Genomic DNA, 15,420 nt, shown 5'->3' with positions numbered 1-15,420 from the left:
TACTAAACAGACTGCTGCAGCCGTTGGTTTATAGCTGACAAGACCTCTTCCCAAATTAAACCCGATTAGTGTTCTTAGTCCTAAATACTAATATACAGTGCTTTTCGGAAGAAAAATGAGTAGCAATGAGTAGCAATGTGAACCTGCTACACCCAAACTGATACTCTCAATGGAAATTAAGACTGCTGTAGTGTCACAGGAGTAAGATGTGCAGTGCAGGTCGTTTGAATAAGCAGGAATCTACTTAGGACAGGAGCAAATGTTGCAAGTCACAAAATGACTTGATTTTTCTATTTTATTATGCTTATTTTATTATCTATTATTTTTTTAAATAAAAATGTGTAATTCATTTTCATTAAAACACTTTAAACTGTTAGAGATCTGAACTGAACTAAATCTAACAGAACCTAACCAATTAAAATAACTGGCATTAATGTATAAGCAGACTCTACCAAGAACATAATTTCTTTTATTCACAGCATAATAGTGAATGCATTTTTCAGAACCCGTGAGGCCAATCATTTCCAATGAGTAAAACATGAATGAAAATGAAAAGCAAAAGGGAAGAACCTTTTCAAAGAACGACGAAATACCCCGAAGATCTAATTAATATTTTAAGTCATCACATATTCAACCAATACCTGGAAACACTGGAAATTTGTACCTGAATTATATCTTTTTGTCACCGTTCTGGGACCCCATTCTTAAACTCAAAAAGAACTGTCTCGATTTTATCACCTCAGTATTATTTCACGAAGGGTAGAAGAAGGATGAATATTTGCACTAGATAACTCCTGTAAATAATGAGATGGATGTTTTCATTTACAGTGATGTTCAGTTTATTAAAGAAAAAAAAAGAATATACAAAATATACAAAACTACAATCCAGAAATGGAAAACAGAACTGTGGCAAAGAGTTAACAGCTTTAGGGAATAAATTATAATAGTAAGGCAAGGAAATGTACCTGTGTCACTTTATAGCTGAACATCCTAAGACTTTGTAAGGTACCCTGGTTAGAAGCAAGACACCCAGTAGCCAGGCCTCAGTCTGCTTCCACTCTCTCTGTACTGATCTTTATATGTGGAAATTAATCAGTAACCTTTTCTTTATATATCCCTGCATAAAGCATAGCAATACCCTATTTAAAGCTTAGAATTCACAGGTAATTTCTCAGTTTTGCTATTTCTTTAGCATCATATAATAAAAACATGGCAAGTATTTAATGCTAGCTGGGAATGTGAACAGTAAACACAAGGCATTCAAAGCAGTGCACAAGCACAGGTCAGTTATGTGGGAATTCCACTGTGTAAAGCAGTGTATGTGCACAGGTCAGCCGTGTGGGAATGGCACTGTGTAAAGCAGTGTATGTGCACTGGTCAGCCGTGTGGGAATGCCACTGTGTAAAGCAGTGTATGTGCACAGGTCAGCCGTGTGGGAATGCCACTGTGTAAAGCAGTGTATGTGCACAGGTCAGCCGTGTGGAAATGCCACTGTGTAAAGCAGTGTATGTGCACAGGTCAGCCGTGTGGAAATGCCACTGTGTAAAGCAGTGTATGTGCACAGGTCAGCCGTGTGGAAATGCCACTGTATAAAGCAGTGTATGTGCACAGGTCAGCCGTGTGGGAATGCCACTGTGTAAAGCAGTGTATGTGCACAGGTCAGCCGTGTGGGAATGCCACTGTCTAAAGCAGTGTATGTGCACAGGTCAGCCATGTGGAAATGCCACTGTATAAAGCAGTGTATGTGCACAGGTCAGCCGTGTGGGAATGCCACTGTGTAAAGCAGTGTATGTGCATAGGTCAGCCGTGTGGGAATGCCACTGTGTAAAGCAGTGTATGTGCACAGGTCAGCCGTGTGGGAATGCCATTGTGTAAAGCAGTGTATGTGCACAGGTCAGCCGTGTGGGAATGCCACTGTCTAAAGCAGTGTATGTGCACAGGTCAGCCATGTGGAAATGCCACTGTATAAAGCAGTGTATGTGCACAGGTCAGCCGTGTGGGAATGCCACTGTGTAAAGCAGTGTATGTGCATAGGTCAGCCGTGTGGGAATGCCACTGTGTAAAGCAGTGTATGTGCACAGGTCAGCCGTGTGGGAATGCCATTGTGTAAAGCAGTGTATGTGCACAGGTCAGCCATGTGGGAATGCCACTGTGTAAAGCTGTGTATGTGCATAGGTCAGCCGTGTGGGAATGCCACTGTGTAAAGCAGTGTATGTGCACAGGTCAGCAGTGTGGGAATGCCACTGTGTAAAGCAGTGTATGTGCATAGGTCAGCCGTGTGGGAATGCCATTGTGTAAAGCAGTGTATGTGCACAGGTCAGCCGTGTGGGAATGCCACTGTCTAAAGCAGTGTATGTGCACAGGTCAGCCATGTGGAAATGCCACTGTATAAAGCAGTGTATGTGCACAGGTCAGCCGTGTGGGAATGCCACTGTGTAAAGCAGTGTATGTGCATAGGTCAGCCGTGTGGGAATGCCACTGTGTAAAGCAGTGTATGTGCACAGGTCAGCCGTGTGGGAATGCCATTGTGTAAAGCAGTGTATGTGCACAGGTCAGCCATGTGGGAATGCCACTGTGTAAAGCTGTGTATGTGCATAGGTCAGCCGTGTGGGAATGCCACTGTGTAAAGCAGTGTATGTGCACAGGTCAGCAGTGTGGGAATGCCACTGTGTAAAGCAGTGTATGTGCATAGGTCAGCCGTGTGGGAATGCCACTGTGTAAAGCAGTGTATGTGCACAGGTCAGCAGTGTGGGAATGCCACTGTGTAAAGCAGTGTATGTGCACAGGTCAGCCGTGTGGGAATGCCACTGTATAAAGCAGTGTATTTGCATAGGTCAGCCGTGTGGGAATGCTATTGTGCAAAGCCACATGAACTTGATACCCATATAATGTCTAGTAATTTTTTATTCATGAAATGGAACAAATATAGAACTACCTCATAAATTAACAATTAATTGTCCTTGCAAAAATAAGACTTGTAGCTTATGTGTCTTTTTTGAGTGTACAAAATTTCAAATTTCGAATTTGGTGAACAATGATCATTGTTGACAAACCACAGAACACAGAGAACAACAATGAAATGTGTCCTCTGCATTTAACCCATATGTGACATCATGACATAGCAGGGGGCAGCTAATTCAGAGACAGGGGAGCAGTGCTTGGGGGGGTGATGCCTTGCTCAGCGTACCTCAGCGGTACTGCCAATTTATTAGTGATTCAAAGAAAAAAACATTTTATTTCCATTCTCTGCTTTATGTTTAATTTTAGAACATATCAATTTGCAAGTGATAAGCAGAAAACAGTCCGTATACATTCAGTGTATCGTCAATCCTTTATGTTTTCTTTGGTTAAGGCAGGGAAGGTAAAAATTGTTGTGCAATACCAAGCACTTCCTGAAGGGGACAGAAAAGCTCAGGAAAACATCATGTCTAGTTTGCACTAAGATGCACAGGAGATTACTGTGTCCCCCCTGTGTCTTCCAGTAGACCTTAATTTAATCAAGACGATCAACTTTACACGATCTCATACAAAGTCAGAGAGACTCAGGTGATGAATGCAAATACAAAGCAAGACAAAAAAATATTTCATGGGTGGTGGTAAAAGAAAAAAAACAGAAATAAATGCAAAACAAGTTATTGCTTACTAAACTTTCGTAAACTTAAAGAAAAAAACTGCAATAAAAATCATACAGTAAATTTTTCTCAACACTTGATGTACTGATTCCACCTATCAGCTATCAATTCATTTTACTCATAAAATGTACTAATATGGACACAAATTCATGACAAAATTAATTAAATGTAAATCAAGCGTGACTCTTACTTTATAAACCAATGGGTAAACAAATAAAATTATATAAATTAAGTAATGATGTTTTTCCCTAAAGTAAATGGATGTACCTTTAATAAGGAGATGATTCCAATGTTTTTAATAATGAAAGGGTGAATTAGACAAAAAAACAAAAAGTGTCTACATGATTTAAATAAATAATCTAATGTTATTATACTGTAGTCTGGTTAATTGTATAACTAACCAATAAATTTCTTGCACTGCTTGTAGTACATTCAGTAAAACAAAAACTACTATGAAATCCATATATTTGTGTAGTTTGGCATCCAATTCAACACAGACTGTAAATATCTGAACCAGTGTTCGTAAATAAAACTATTTATATGAAGTATTTAGAGTAAAAAAAACTTCTGATAAAATATTTGCTAAAATATTACCATAGACATAAAACCTTAATCTGAGGCAGAACACCCAATCTTCCACTCAAGTTGCACGGAACAGAACATTAAACAGTGATAGGTCATTTTTAAAGCAATATTAATTGTTAATGAAATTGTCCATATATTGTAGGTACTTCTATTGACATCGTACTTATCGTACATTTTCACTTTACACTACCTGAAAATAACTACTAATTCTAGAGAAATGTTCAATTGCAGCCAATTTTCATGCAAAACATATCTTTGGTTTAAGGTCCTAGGCAAATAAGGGAGCGAAATTAAATTCAGATAAGTCTACAATTAACTGTTGTTTAAATAATGACGTAAAGCATAATATCTCTGCAATACAACCGAAACCTTCAATGGCCACAATGATGAGAAAAACAATTTCCAAAATCAAACTACATTAATTCAATATAACTTACTGAGGAAGGCAGCCCTGGAGGGACTTTGCGGACTTTTTTTGTCTGCAGTTCTGAAAAAGAAGCAATAAATAAGAAATACGTAAATAACTAAATAAATAAAGACATGTATGCGGATGCACTATGTGTTCACCAAAGGCAGTCAGAGGGTTACGCAAATAATATCTTTAGATTTACACCATTTAAGGAATAAAAAGGGAGGCTAATAAAGGGGAAAGTTATGATTAGATTTTAGTTAAAAGTTATTTAAGAATTACCTTTGGTCAACACTGGTGTTTATTGACAGAAAATAATGATTCACAATGACACTGTTTTTGAGGAGTATAGGCGGAATATTTATGGATGGTCGATGAATAGGTGCAAATAATGAAAATCTATTCCATACTTATGTTAACACATGCAAACAAAATAACAGAACAATAGCATAGGGGAGCTTTTGATTTTATCACAGAACAATTGTAACAAAATGATGTGAATCAAAAACACAAAATAATGAATTCAAATGGGAAACTCGTTAGGCTTATGATAAAAGGCTTATTTTCATTTCAATCTATTTTCCATTTCTTAAAAAAAATGTTATTAGTTGTACATCTACATCTTTACACACACACACACACACACACACACACACACACACACACACACACACACACACACACACACACACACACACACGGATGTAGATTCACAGATCCTCAAAAAGAGACATAAATGTGCCTCAACAACATTTTGGCCTTAATGTCTTAATACAAATTAATTTAATGATTAAAATACACTGAAATATTCAGCTGTATTTAGAGGACTATGGATAGAAGAAGCAAAGTTCATACAGTAAGAACGGGGACAAAAAGAAATGCTGATAAAATGCAAGTCCTTGAAGCTCACCCATGGAGTCCCCATGTAATGGTCTCCGCCGGGGATTACTGGCATAGTGCTGGTAGTACTGGGCGCCAGGCTTAGTGGGCGAAGCTGCCCCTGGAGAACCAACTCCTACGTCTCCTGCCAGCAGGCTAGGCTGGACAATACATAGGTCATTAGAAATTATGCTGATAAAACTTCATCCCTGTAAGTTAATGCAATGCACATATCAAACCAAATATAGCTGAATAGGCCAATTACAAATATAGATGTATTTCAAGATAAACACGCTCTGGGAAAAAAAAATCTGTATGGCAGTGCTCAACGTAAAACAGTGGAATTTCGTACATGCATTACCCTTCAATTTAAATTCTGCAACCCAAACATAATTTAATATTTCAATACACGAAACCTAAAGAGGATCATTCCTCTGATAATACAGAAATTTACAGAAAACACAAACGCTACCATGAAATTTCTGTGGCACGCAGTTACTCAAAGAGAACACACTCCTATTGTGTGAAGAACATTGTTCTCTTAAATTGATTAAATTAATCAACAACAAGCACATGCAGATTTGTTTATATTTTTTTTATGATATTTAATACCAACATTATCAGATATTTCCACACTAGCTACAAATACACATATGAATATATACATTTACAGGTGTATACACACACACACACACACATGAACATACCGTCCTTTATCAATACTTGAATTTCTATACTTCACTTACAGTGACTGAAGTAATTAGTGTAGTTTATCAAGTAGAGAAAGTGTTTTCCCTAATCTAAATTCTAATCACTGTGCCTCTCACAACAGAGTTAGTAATGCTTCACTAGAATACCATTCAAATGCAAAATACCCTAAATAGGCCAATTACAACTCTGCTCCTGGTCCCAAGTTAACCCACAAAGGACTAAAGGATCTCAAGCTATTCATACGATAAGACAAAGGGCTCCTTGTCTACAATAAAGTCACTACACCTCTCTTCTGCATTTAAGCATTTTTTTTTTTTTTTTTTGCTTGGTTAGCTTAAAGCGTAAAGGGCGTCTGCTATAACAAAAGTGGCACATTGTCGATCAGGCTTTTTTTTCTGTCCGATATCACGTTGCCCTGGCAACTCCATGTAATAAAATTCTCATGGTGTTCATCTTGCAAAGTCTGAAACATGACTGCCAGTCCCCAGCTGGCAGAAAGTAGAAATATTAACAAAGATGAATAACAAGCACCTGAACATTGCAAACACACTTACTGAAGAATTAAGACTTTAATGTTGGAATTGCTAAAATGGGTATGCCTGTTTAGGCGAAAAAAAAACATGATTACAAAAGATATTATTGTAATTAAAATAACTCAAAACAAATTGTTTTGCAGGAGGGAAAAACAAGTGAATCTCTTTTTTGCCGGCACTTATTTTCTTTCAGCTGACTTATATTAGTGGCTAAAAATATTAGTTGCCGTATACTGAAAGGGTTCAATAAGCCCAGTACTGATCAGACTCTTATTTATGGGTTTTGGCTATTTTAGTTTTTTGACTGTATTCACAGGTTTTTATAAAATTGAAGATTATGTTGTGGCGACCTAGAAAAAATGTCTCCACAAGCAAAAAAAAGTAACAGGTTTTACCATGTTGTGGGGACCATGGTATATTCCACGAAGCAGGATTAAAGGAAAGTCTGACTTATTTCGACAAGTCTGGCTCATTTAAGTGGGAATTCCATTCCATCAACGTGTCTTAAATGAATCCCCGCTGAGCTACCATGGTAACTTAGTTAAGCGGTGTCCCAAAGAACGTCCGACGTGTGGGACCAGATCCTCAAAAGATCGTTCCGCCTGACGAAATTCCGCGCTCTTACTACTCATGTCATGTAAGAAATAAAATAAAACCTATAAAAAAACACGTCTCAGCATTGTAATTCCAAAATAATTAAAACAAAAGCGTACCCATCTTCCAAAGGTCAAACATAAAATGCAATGGCTGAAATAGAAAAAAAAATAATATGAACAGGAAGATATTTATATATTTTGTTTAGTTACTGTCTACTTTTAAAGTTTATTAGTAAAATAGCAAAGCCAAAATACGGTTATTTTTGCATAACATTTCACACGGATGCGACAAAGTATTTTACGGAGATAACATTGTACAGGAAGAATGACACGTGAAGTGAACCCGACACATTCGCCGGTGGCTATGAGAATCAAACCAGCAACTTCCGTGATGCAAAGCGACGGCATAAAGTACTGTACCACCAGGCCACTGTACCAAGCACGTGTAACATTTACATAAGTTACGCATTTAGTCTGTCTGCAATTCTTTGCCAAGCCAACTGGCTTTATTTATGGCCACAGTATTGCCTTTTTTAGCAATTACATCTTTGTTTTCTTTTCATACAGCTCCATCAGCAGCATTTGTTCTACGGGCAAAATCACCGCTCTCGTTTTACACGCTTTCCGACTCATTTGATCGATCTATCGTGCATCCATTCATTTGGGCTTCTTAAATATCTCACACTAAGTGAGACTACGCACGTCTGTCTTGTATGAGCCTTGATTAGTTACTGCTGAACTGCGGTAGTAAAACATGAGGCTAAGTTTAGAAATGGCGCTAATTTGAGTCTGACTTTTTCGGGAAAGTCTGGCTTTCTTTAGGTACTTTCATGGAATACCCCCCAGCACACAATTCACACAATTTACTCACACACACACACACACACACACACACACACACACACACACACACACACACACACACAGAGTGAGTGAGAGAGACCTATATTCATATCTTTGTGGTGACTGTCTATTAATTTCTAAGGGCAAAACCCTATTCCCAACAATGACAACCTTAACCTTAACCGTAAGTATTCAGAAAATACAAGCCTTCTGGCATTTTTAGTATTTTGGTTGCACTCACAGATTTTTCTAAAATTGAATTTCCCCTTGTGGGGACCAAAAAAATAACAGATTTTTTTTTATCAAACACACACAGACACACACACACATGCATGTATATATTTATGATAATGTCCTCATTTCAGATTTCGAGCAGATTTTTTATTTTCATTTTTTAAAGAGGTCATTGGAACTTTCCTGCAATTTACAGGCAATCTAGAAACTCTATACCTGCAGGGTTATAGATGTGTTCAAAACTGAGACTGGAGGTAGTGTAAATGTATTGTCGTCAATCACTGAGTAACATTAGTTAGCTCATAATACAGTATGTAAGAAGGTCTAAGGTAAGATAATCAAGTGTAAACCTTATATGCCTCAGATATAAACAAACAAATGACAACAACAACAACAATAATAATAATGAATGTCATTTTTATATAAATGATGCAGGCAAATTCTTAGATCAGAAGATGGTGACCTGCTTTTCATTCTGGGTATTGTACAAAAGTACATACACCCCCCATTTTTGGATTTTTGAAATTGATGGCATCTGAGTATTCTTTCCAGTCACGCAAGAGTTGGGAGGAAGATTGGGGCCGGGGGGGTACTCAGGAAGGAGTCATTAATTATGAGGAAGTGCTGGCACTGCAGAGTGCACCTGTACATGTGCTCAAGCTGACTCTCAAGCCAGAAAAAAAAAATCCTACCAACCCCAAGATCCTCTGCCACCCTCCGATCTGAGTCGCTAACTCAAAGCCGCTAACGCAAAGCAACAGCCAAGAAGCTGAATAATAGCACAGCACTAGTTAATCTGCAGCATTACAATGTTTAATAGCCACTGTGATTTTTTTATTTTTTTATTTTTTTTGGGGGGGGGGGGGGGGTGACATCTGGACACAACCCAGTCAACTATTTAAGTTACTGGGTTAAGAAAGCAAGGTTATACAAGCATGTTTCAACACATCATAGCTGATCTCAGAAGATCAACTGAAACACTGACCTAACTATCACAAAATATTGAAGCATTATTTGTTGTGATTTCCACTGCGTTTAATTAAAAGAAAGCTGTGCTTACAGGTTAATCATATTCTGTATAAAAAAACACACACAGAGACACAAAGAGAAAAAGTAGCAGAAAAGGTGAACTTGCAGGTTAATCATACTCTATATAAAATACCCAAACTAAAGAATATCATCAGCAATACAACCTTCATTTACTTCCAGTTTGATAACTGCAAATCTAAGGACAGTTTGTTTGACAAAGCAATATATATATATATACACTATATATAATATAAAAAATATATATAACACAAGCACTGCAGCTAAAGTCTTGGTAACTTCAATTTTTATTATTTTTCCACATGCAACATCCTCCAAATGCTTTCCAAGGTAAACGGCATCACGATGCTAAGTATCAGCAATCAGTGTTGAGCCAGGTTTTCTTACTGAAACCAAGATTACTTTTTCCACATAAAAGTGTGCTGCGTGCAGTGATCAACCAATCATGTAAGCATGGATTGCAACAGGGATGTGTATTTCAATGCAGTGAAACAGAGAATTATTTTCATGGTATAATATGAAGGATTCAAAAGTACAACAGCAGCTGCTGCCAAAGCCAGAAAGACATGCTGGCAGCAGATCACTGACAGCATAAATGCACATGTACAGTTTGATTTCCATTAAAAAGAAAATGTCAATAATTGTCTTAATTTCCAAAAATGTGCTTTGTGGTTTTTGTAATTATTCTTAGTCTTTTTATTCACATTCATAATCCCTTTTTATTTTTCAGCATTAAATAAACTTGTCACCCTTCGAAACCCAGCCAAAATTAATTTATCCATTACACACACACACACACACACACACACACACACACACACACACACACACACACACACACACACACACTTGTATTAATTTCTTTGTGGGGATCGTCCATTCACTTCTATGGGAACCCCTAATACCAACTATCACAACTTTAACCTCTGCCCAACCGTAAACTTACCAATAAGTAACCAAACTAAATACAAGACTTATGACGATTTAAAATTTTTTGATTGCATTCACATATTTTTTTTTATAAAACTGAGTTTCCCTACAAGGACAAAATAATGGGTTATATGGGTTATACACTGTGGTTATATTTGGTCACCACAATGTAATATATACATGACCACAGAGAGACAGACAGATACACACACACATACACACACACACACACACACACACACACACACACACACACACACACACACACACACACACACACACACACACAGAGAGAGCATGGGTATGTGGTTGGGAAAGAAAACAAAGGTGTTGACATATTATAGGAAAAGCAACATCTATGTTCATCTATAATTACACCATTTGAAGTGCAAAGGGTAGAATAAACAAACTAATAACTATAAAACTTAATGAAATAGACATGTCCAGTAAAATGTGGTTTAAGCACTGGGCTATGAAGGACAAAGCACACCAATTGATTTTCCGATTATGTATTTCTATACATCTTTATTAACAATTGCACTGTGACAATTCACCACCAGTGACTAAGAGTGACAGCTAGGCCTACTGAATGTGAAGCACCCAGGTGAATATTCAAATTAAAGTTCACAAAGGAATCTGGAAAACCAAGGGGTGTGTAAGAGTTAATATCATTTTTAAAATACTGAACCATTACCATGTCACAGAGAAGATGGCCTCTTTTTATATATATCAATAAGATTTCGCACACGCATGGAAAGGTCAGTGTGCATCTCAAGATCATTGCAAGATAAAAGATGGAATATTGAATATACAACTAACTTTACCATAGTCACAGAATTCTCTCGGACAAGCCATTTCGAGAATTCCGGAAAACCCATTTGTTACGTTGACAACTTCTTTTTGATTGGTCCTACACTGTTTCAGATCCTTGAGCCTGAAACATAACCAGGGAGCTCATTTATAAATGGTTTGTATGAACGAAAACACAATAAACACGTACGGACAATTATACAATGATTTTTGGATTTATAAAGAAAATGCTATCCTTAAAAACTTCACGCAATTACGAATAATGTTTTGGAGGAAACAGAAAAAAGCAACATCTAAAGTTCTGATCAAAATGTGTATCAAAGTTCCATTTATAGTTAATATTTACAGTTAACAGTTAACGCTTGGTGACACGCGTGTTGAATGAAGAAACGTTTGTATTATATCTGATATACAGTTAACAGTCAGTTGTTTTATTGTTTTAAATGAATAACTTTTTATATATATATATTGCATAGAATCCAAGTTAAAGGCATGTGTACTGAAAAGCCAAAGTAAGTATAGTTACTAATATGTGTGGAAATGCAGGTAAAAGGTATAAATACACCTGTGTGTCATTAGATCATATTTAGCTTGTTAGAGGATGCTGTGCGCGACCGAATATGAAGGGAACACAATGATTATTCTCATTCAATGATGATTTGTGGTTTCTCCGGCATTTTAGTATGGGCATTGGACTGGAGGTAATGGTGGACCTGACTAACCAGGGCCCTGCTTGGATGGGGGGGGCTCTGCCTGCATGGGGGAGGGAAAGGGGGAATGGGGAGGGAACACTACTGTATCCATAGCCCAACATTTGGTGCTACATCCCTAGTTTTAGTCTGCCAAGAGCAATTCTAATGGAACTGTGTGATGAAGTGGCCCTGACTCGTGAACAACGTGCATTATGGGAACTTGCTGACACATCAAGGGTATCCCAGCCCTTTATTCCTCAAATTTTGACTGTTATTAACTGACTGCCAAGACATTACATTAAGTTTCCTTAGTGCGGAGGTACAGGCAAACATTACAATGCAAATAGCAACACTATTTCGCTATTTTGAAATTTCTCAGTATACAGTTTCATCGATTGGAAATTCCATATTATACTGGGTTACTGTTATACCGCCCAAGCTTAAACAGTAATTCTACTAATGAATACATTTTCAAGTCATGAATATCAAAATAATGCCTTGAAGTAGAAATGTGTAAGCCAAATTTGTGGTAACCGTGGTATAAGCCGGTTAATGCACTCCATACATTACACATTTTTGAACGTATTTTGCCTCGGGTAGTTCCTCGACTCCGCAGCAGTGTCAAAAAATGTATAATAGATGGCTTGCCATGTCTTAACTCATATGTAACATACTTAGTTGTTATAAAATAGGCGATTAAACAGCATTTGTACTAGAGGTTGCACGACTTTTTACAGTCAACAGTTACATCAAGAAAGTCAAGTCGACATCGACCAATCGTTGATTACATCATTACTAAGCCACCGGGGAAAGGAAAGCTTTGCCACATGAGCCAATCTCTATTCACAAAACTAAATGCATATAGACAACAGACAGCTCATACGCACATCTTTTATGCGGAACAGAAACCAGCAGAAACAATTTATGGAAGGATAACAATAAAACTTCCATTTTAGTGTGAAAGAAAAATAACTGAAATGTGGGTATAACAACTGGGGAGGAAAACGGAACTCGTGTAACACCCAGCCTGTAAGCCCCCTCCTCGCTATCGCAGGGCACTTCCTCATGAACATTCAAACCTACTGTAGTTCCTGATTTTGAGTTCCTGGGCCATCTCAACCCAGGACTTTCGTAGCTCCTGGCCACTTTCATGTATCGCTTTCCCATAGAATAAGAATTGTGACCTTTATGCTAAATGAGCATGTAATTTCATACGAAACTACACTACCAGCCCAAAACAATGAAGGATAAACAACTAATTTTTATCAATTTTGGCACTTGCGATTTTAGAGAAAAATATACTGGTTATCAGCTAAATTTTCCGAAATAAGGAGAAACAAGCAAAAAGGTATTTATTAATTCATTAAATGTCATTGAGGTATGAAAATAATTCCACTTGTTCAATATTTGCTCTACTACTTCAATCTCTATTCCCTACCTTCTGCGTTACTCGTATTCTATGAGGCATCCATACTGTTGACTTGAGGACTAACCGACTAGTTTGTGCAACCCCTACCCTGTAGTAAAAATGTCACAAGGCATAGCTCTGTGATGTGTTCTTATTTGATTTATTGTTATTGCAAAAACAACAATAATAATAATAATAGATACCAATAATAATAAAAGCATTTGATGTAGCTACATTTTACTTTCAGACCTTCTATATAGTCTCGCACTATGGTCAAAATCTAGCTCTAGCAGTTCCTGTATGTTTTTAAATAAAGGTACATATATTTTGGACAAATCTGGAAATGCAAACTTTCAGCCCTTTTAGCTGACATGACAGTCAACATATTGCAGCACATCACGAATGTTTTAGTGATGCAGGCACCAGGAAGCCTCTGAGAAGTGGGCGGGGTGGCAGCTCCACAAAGTCAGACTCAAAGACACATCCTGACAGCTCAGTTCTGTTCTCTATCCACAAACAGCTGTTAGCAGAGGAAAAGAAAAACCTGCTGTTTGATGTGAGGACATCTAAAGGGGAAAGGGTTAATGGAAACAGCTCTGCATCACTTTTATCATTCATCTATTAGGATTCCACACATCAAGAAAGACTGATACCTGTTTTACAACTTGGCCTCAAACTCCATTAAAAAACTTTTTGCTTCAGCTACTAACACAATGTCTAAGGCTTTAAAAAAAGAATAGCAATATTGAAAAACACAGAACAACAACAAATTAAACAAACCCTTGTGAAGTGTGTATGTTTGCATGTTTAGGCAAGTATTTTAATTAATAATGAAACAAAATACTGAGGATAGCAGATGTTTCTAAATTACTACAAGCCTTCACTTGGGAATCCATATAGTAACTTGTAAGACAGCTGTCAAAAATTAATATCATACAGAAAGCATTTTTTTGAATTACATAATAATGAAGCTAAAGTATTTAATCTCTGAGGATTTTTCAAATGCTAAAAATTGCTCCGATATGATTTGACTGAAAGATAATGTAACTTTTTAAAAGAAGCATCACAATTTGACTGTCCTCCACAATATTCATTCTTCAAAAAATGATAATGAATTCTAAACGTATATATTTCATTATGGAAACATATAAGGGAAACTCAGTGGAAATACAAAACCCTTTGGCAGCACACATCACAAGCGACAGGTAAATGGCATGCATGGATTCAGAATTTTTATGTCTTATATATCCGCTGTGACTTGCCACTTCCTGTCAGAAGGAGGCGATGTCACCTGATAGCCTTATCCTGGAAATAAACACTCAGAAATCCTCTTAGTCCCTGCTATTGTTAAATGTAACACAGCCCTACTGACGGTGAGTGCCAATGCTGGTTTGTCACACAGATATATGGTTATCACCTGAATTACAGCTTGCTCGAGAAATCACAGAAGCCAAAGGGCTCATTTGTATTGCACAACACCCATAGTCCGACACACACTGTGAAAGTATTGCTATTCAGTTTTAATACTTCAAGAGATGCCACATACAACTAACCTGCTGCAGGGTGTTAAAAAAGCATGCAATCATGTCAAGGCTTCCTTGAATGGTGAGAGGGTTTTGTGAAGGCAAACAGCAAATCTGGCATGAATAATATACACTAATATGTGCCGAGCAAAAAAGAAAATCCTGTGGTAAATGCCTGAAAAGCACATGAATTAGGAGACAGAGTGATCAAACTCATCTTCCACATTCACAGAATGCCACACCTTCCCACTTTCACACAGGCATTTTGAATCCCTGTCTATAGAACACTTCACAAGTCATAATAAATCAGAAGTTTCAGATGCAATATACGATATCAACATTTTTTATTTAAACTTGGATTGCACTATGTATACTACGAACTATATAATTGTTTTTAATATAAGACTAACAGATAATCTTAGTCCAGCCTAGTCCAGTATTTCTAATTCATATTTGTCATGTTGTATGATTTATAAATTGCCATAAATATGCTCACTTTAAACAATTTATATGCTAGTGTAATAATAATAAGAAACATGATGACTGGTGTTCAAAGCAGAAAGACCAACTGAATTGAAACTTTCTTTG

At 37.2% G+C, this 15,420-nt stretch overlaps 1 protein-coding gene and 1 long non-coding RNA gene across 13 annotated transcripts in view; one reads left to right on the top strand and one right to left on the bottom strand.

Annotated features, from left to right (window-relative positions):
• Positions 1-15,420, bottom strand: part of LOC125746621 (transcription factor 4-like) — a 134,049-nt gene that overhangs the window by 44,849 nt on the left and 73,780 nt on the right. For all 9 annotated transcript variants that reach the window (XM_049020827.1, XM_049020830.1, XM_049020831.1 and 6 more), the window contains 2 exons: positions 5,537-5,666; positions 4,655-4,704 (listed from right to left, as the gene is read on the bottom strand). In XM_049020827.1, the coding sequence (XP_048876784.1) occupies positions 4,655-4,704; positions 5,537-5,666 (180 nt within the window). The remainder of the gene's footprint in view (positions 1-4,654; positions 4,705-5,536; positions 5,667-15,420) is intronic.
• LOC125746636 (uncharacterized) lies at positions 1,402-2,955 on the top strand. 4 transcript variants are annotated; one of them, XR_007399023.1, is made up of 8 exons: positions 1,416-1,470; positions 1,612-1,658; positions 1,800-1,987; positions 2,035-2,128; positions 2,317-2,457; positions 2,552-2,692; positions 2,740-2,786; positions 2,834-2,955. It is a non-coding gene; the product is annotated as an uncharacterized LOC125746636 (long non-coding RNA). The 4 variants fall into 4 exon arrangements; XR_007399024.1 differs by lacking the exons at positions 1,612-1,658; positions 2,552-2,692; positions 2,740-2,786; positions 2,834-2,955 and adding exons at positions 2,458-2,551; positions 2,787-2,805 and having other exon boundaries at positions 1,402-1,470; positions 1,753-1,987; positions 2,317-2,410; XR_007399025.1 differs by lacking the exons at positions 1,416-1,470; positions 2,552-2,692; positions 2,740-2,786; positions 2,834-2,955 and adding exons at positions 2,458-2,551; positions 2,787-2,805 and having other exon boundaries at positions 1,591-1,658; positions 1,753-1,987; positions 2,317-2,410.

Source organism: Brienomyrus brachyistius, chromosome 7 (assembly GCF_023856365.1).
Source record: "Brienomyrus brachyistius isolate T26 chromosome 7, BBRACH_0.4, whole genome shotgun sequence".
Classification (NCBI taxonomy): Eukaryota; Metazoa; Chordata; class Actinopteri; order Osteoglossiformes; family Mormyridae; genus Brienomyrus; species Brienomyrus brachyistius.
The sequence above is the reverse complement of the archived record's forward strand: the minus strand, read 5'-3'. Positions and strand labels throughout refer to the sequence as shown.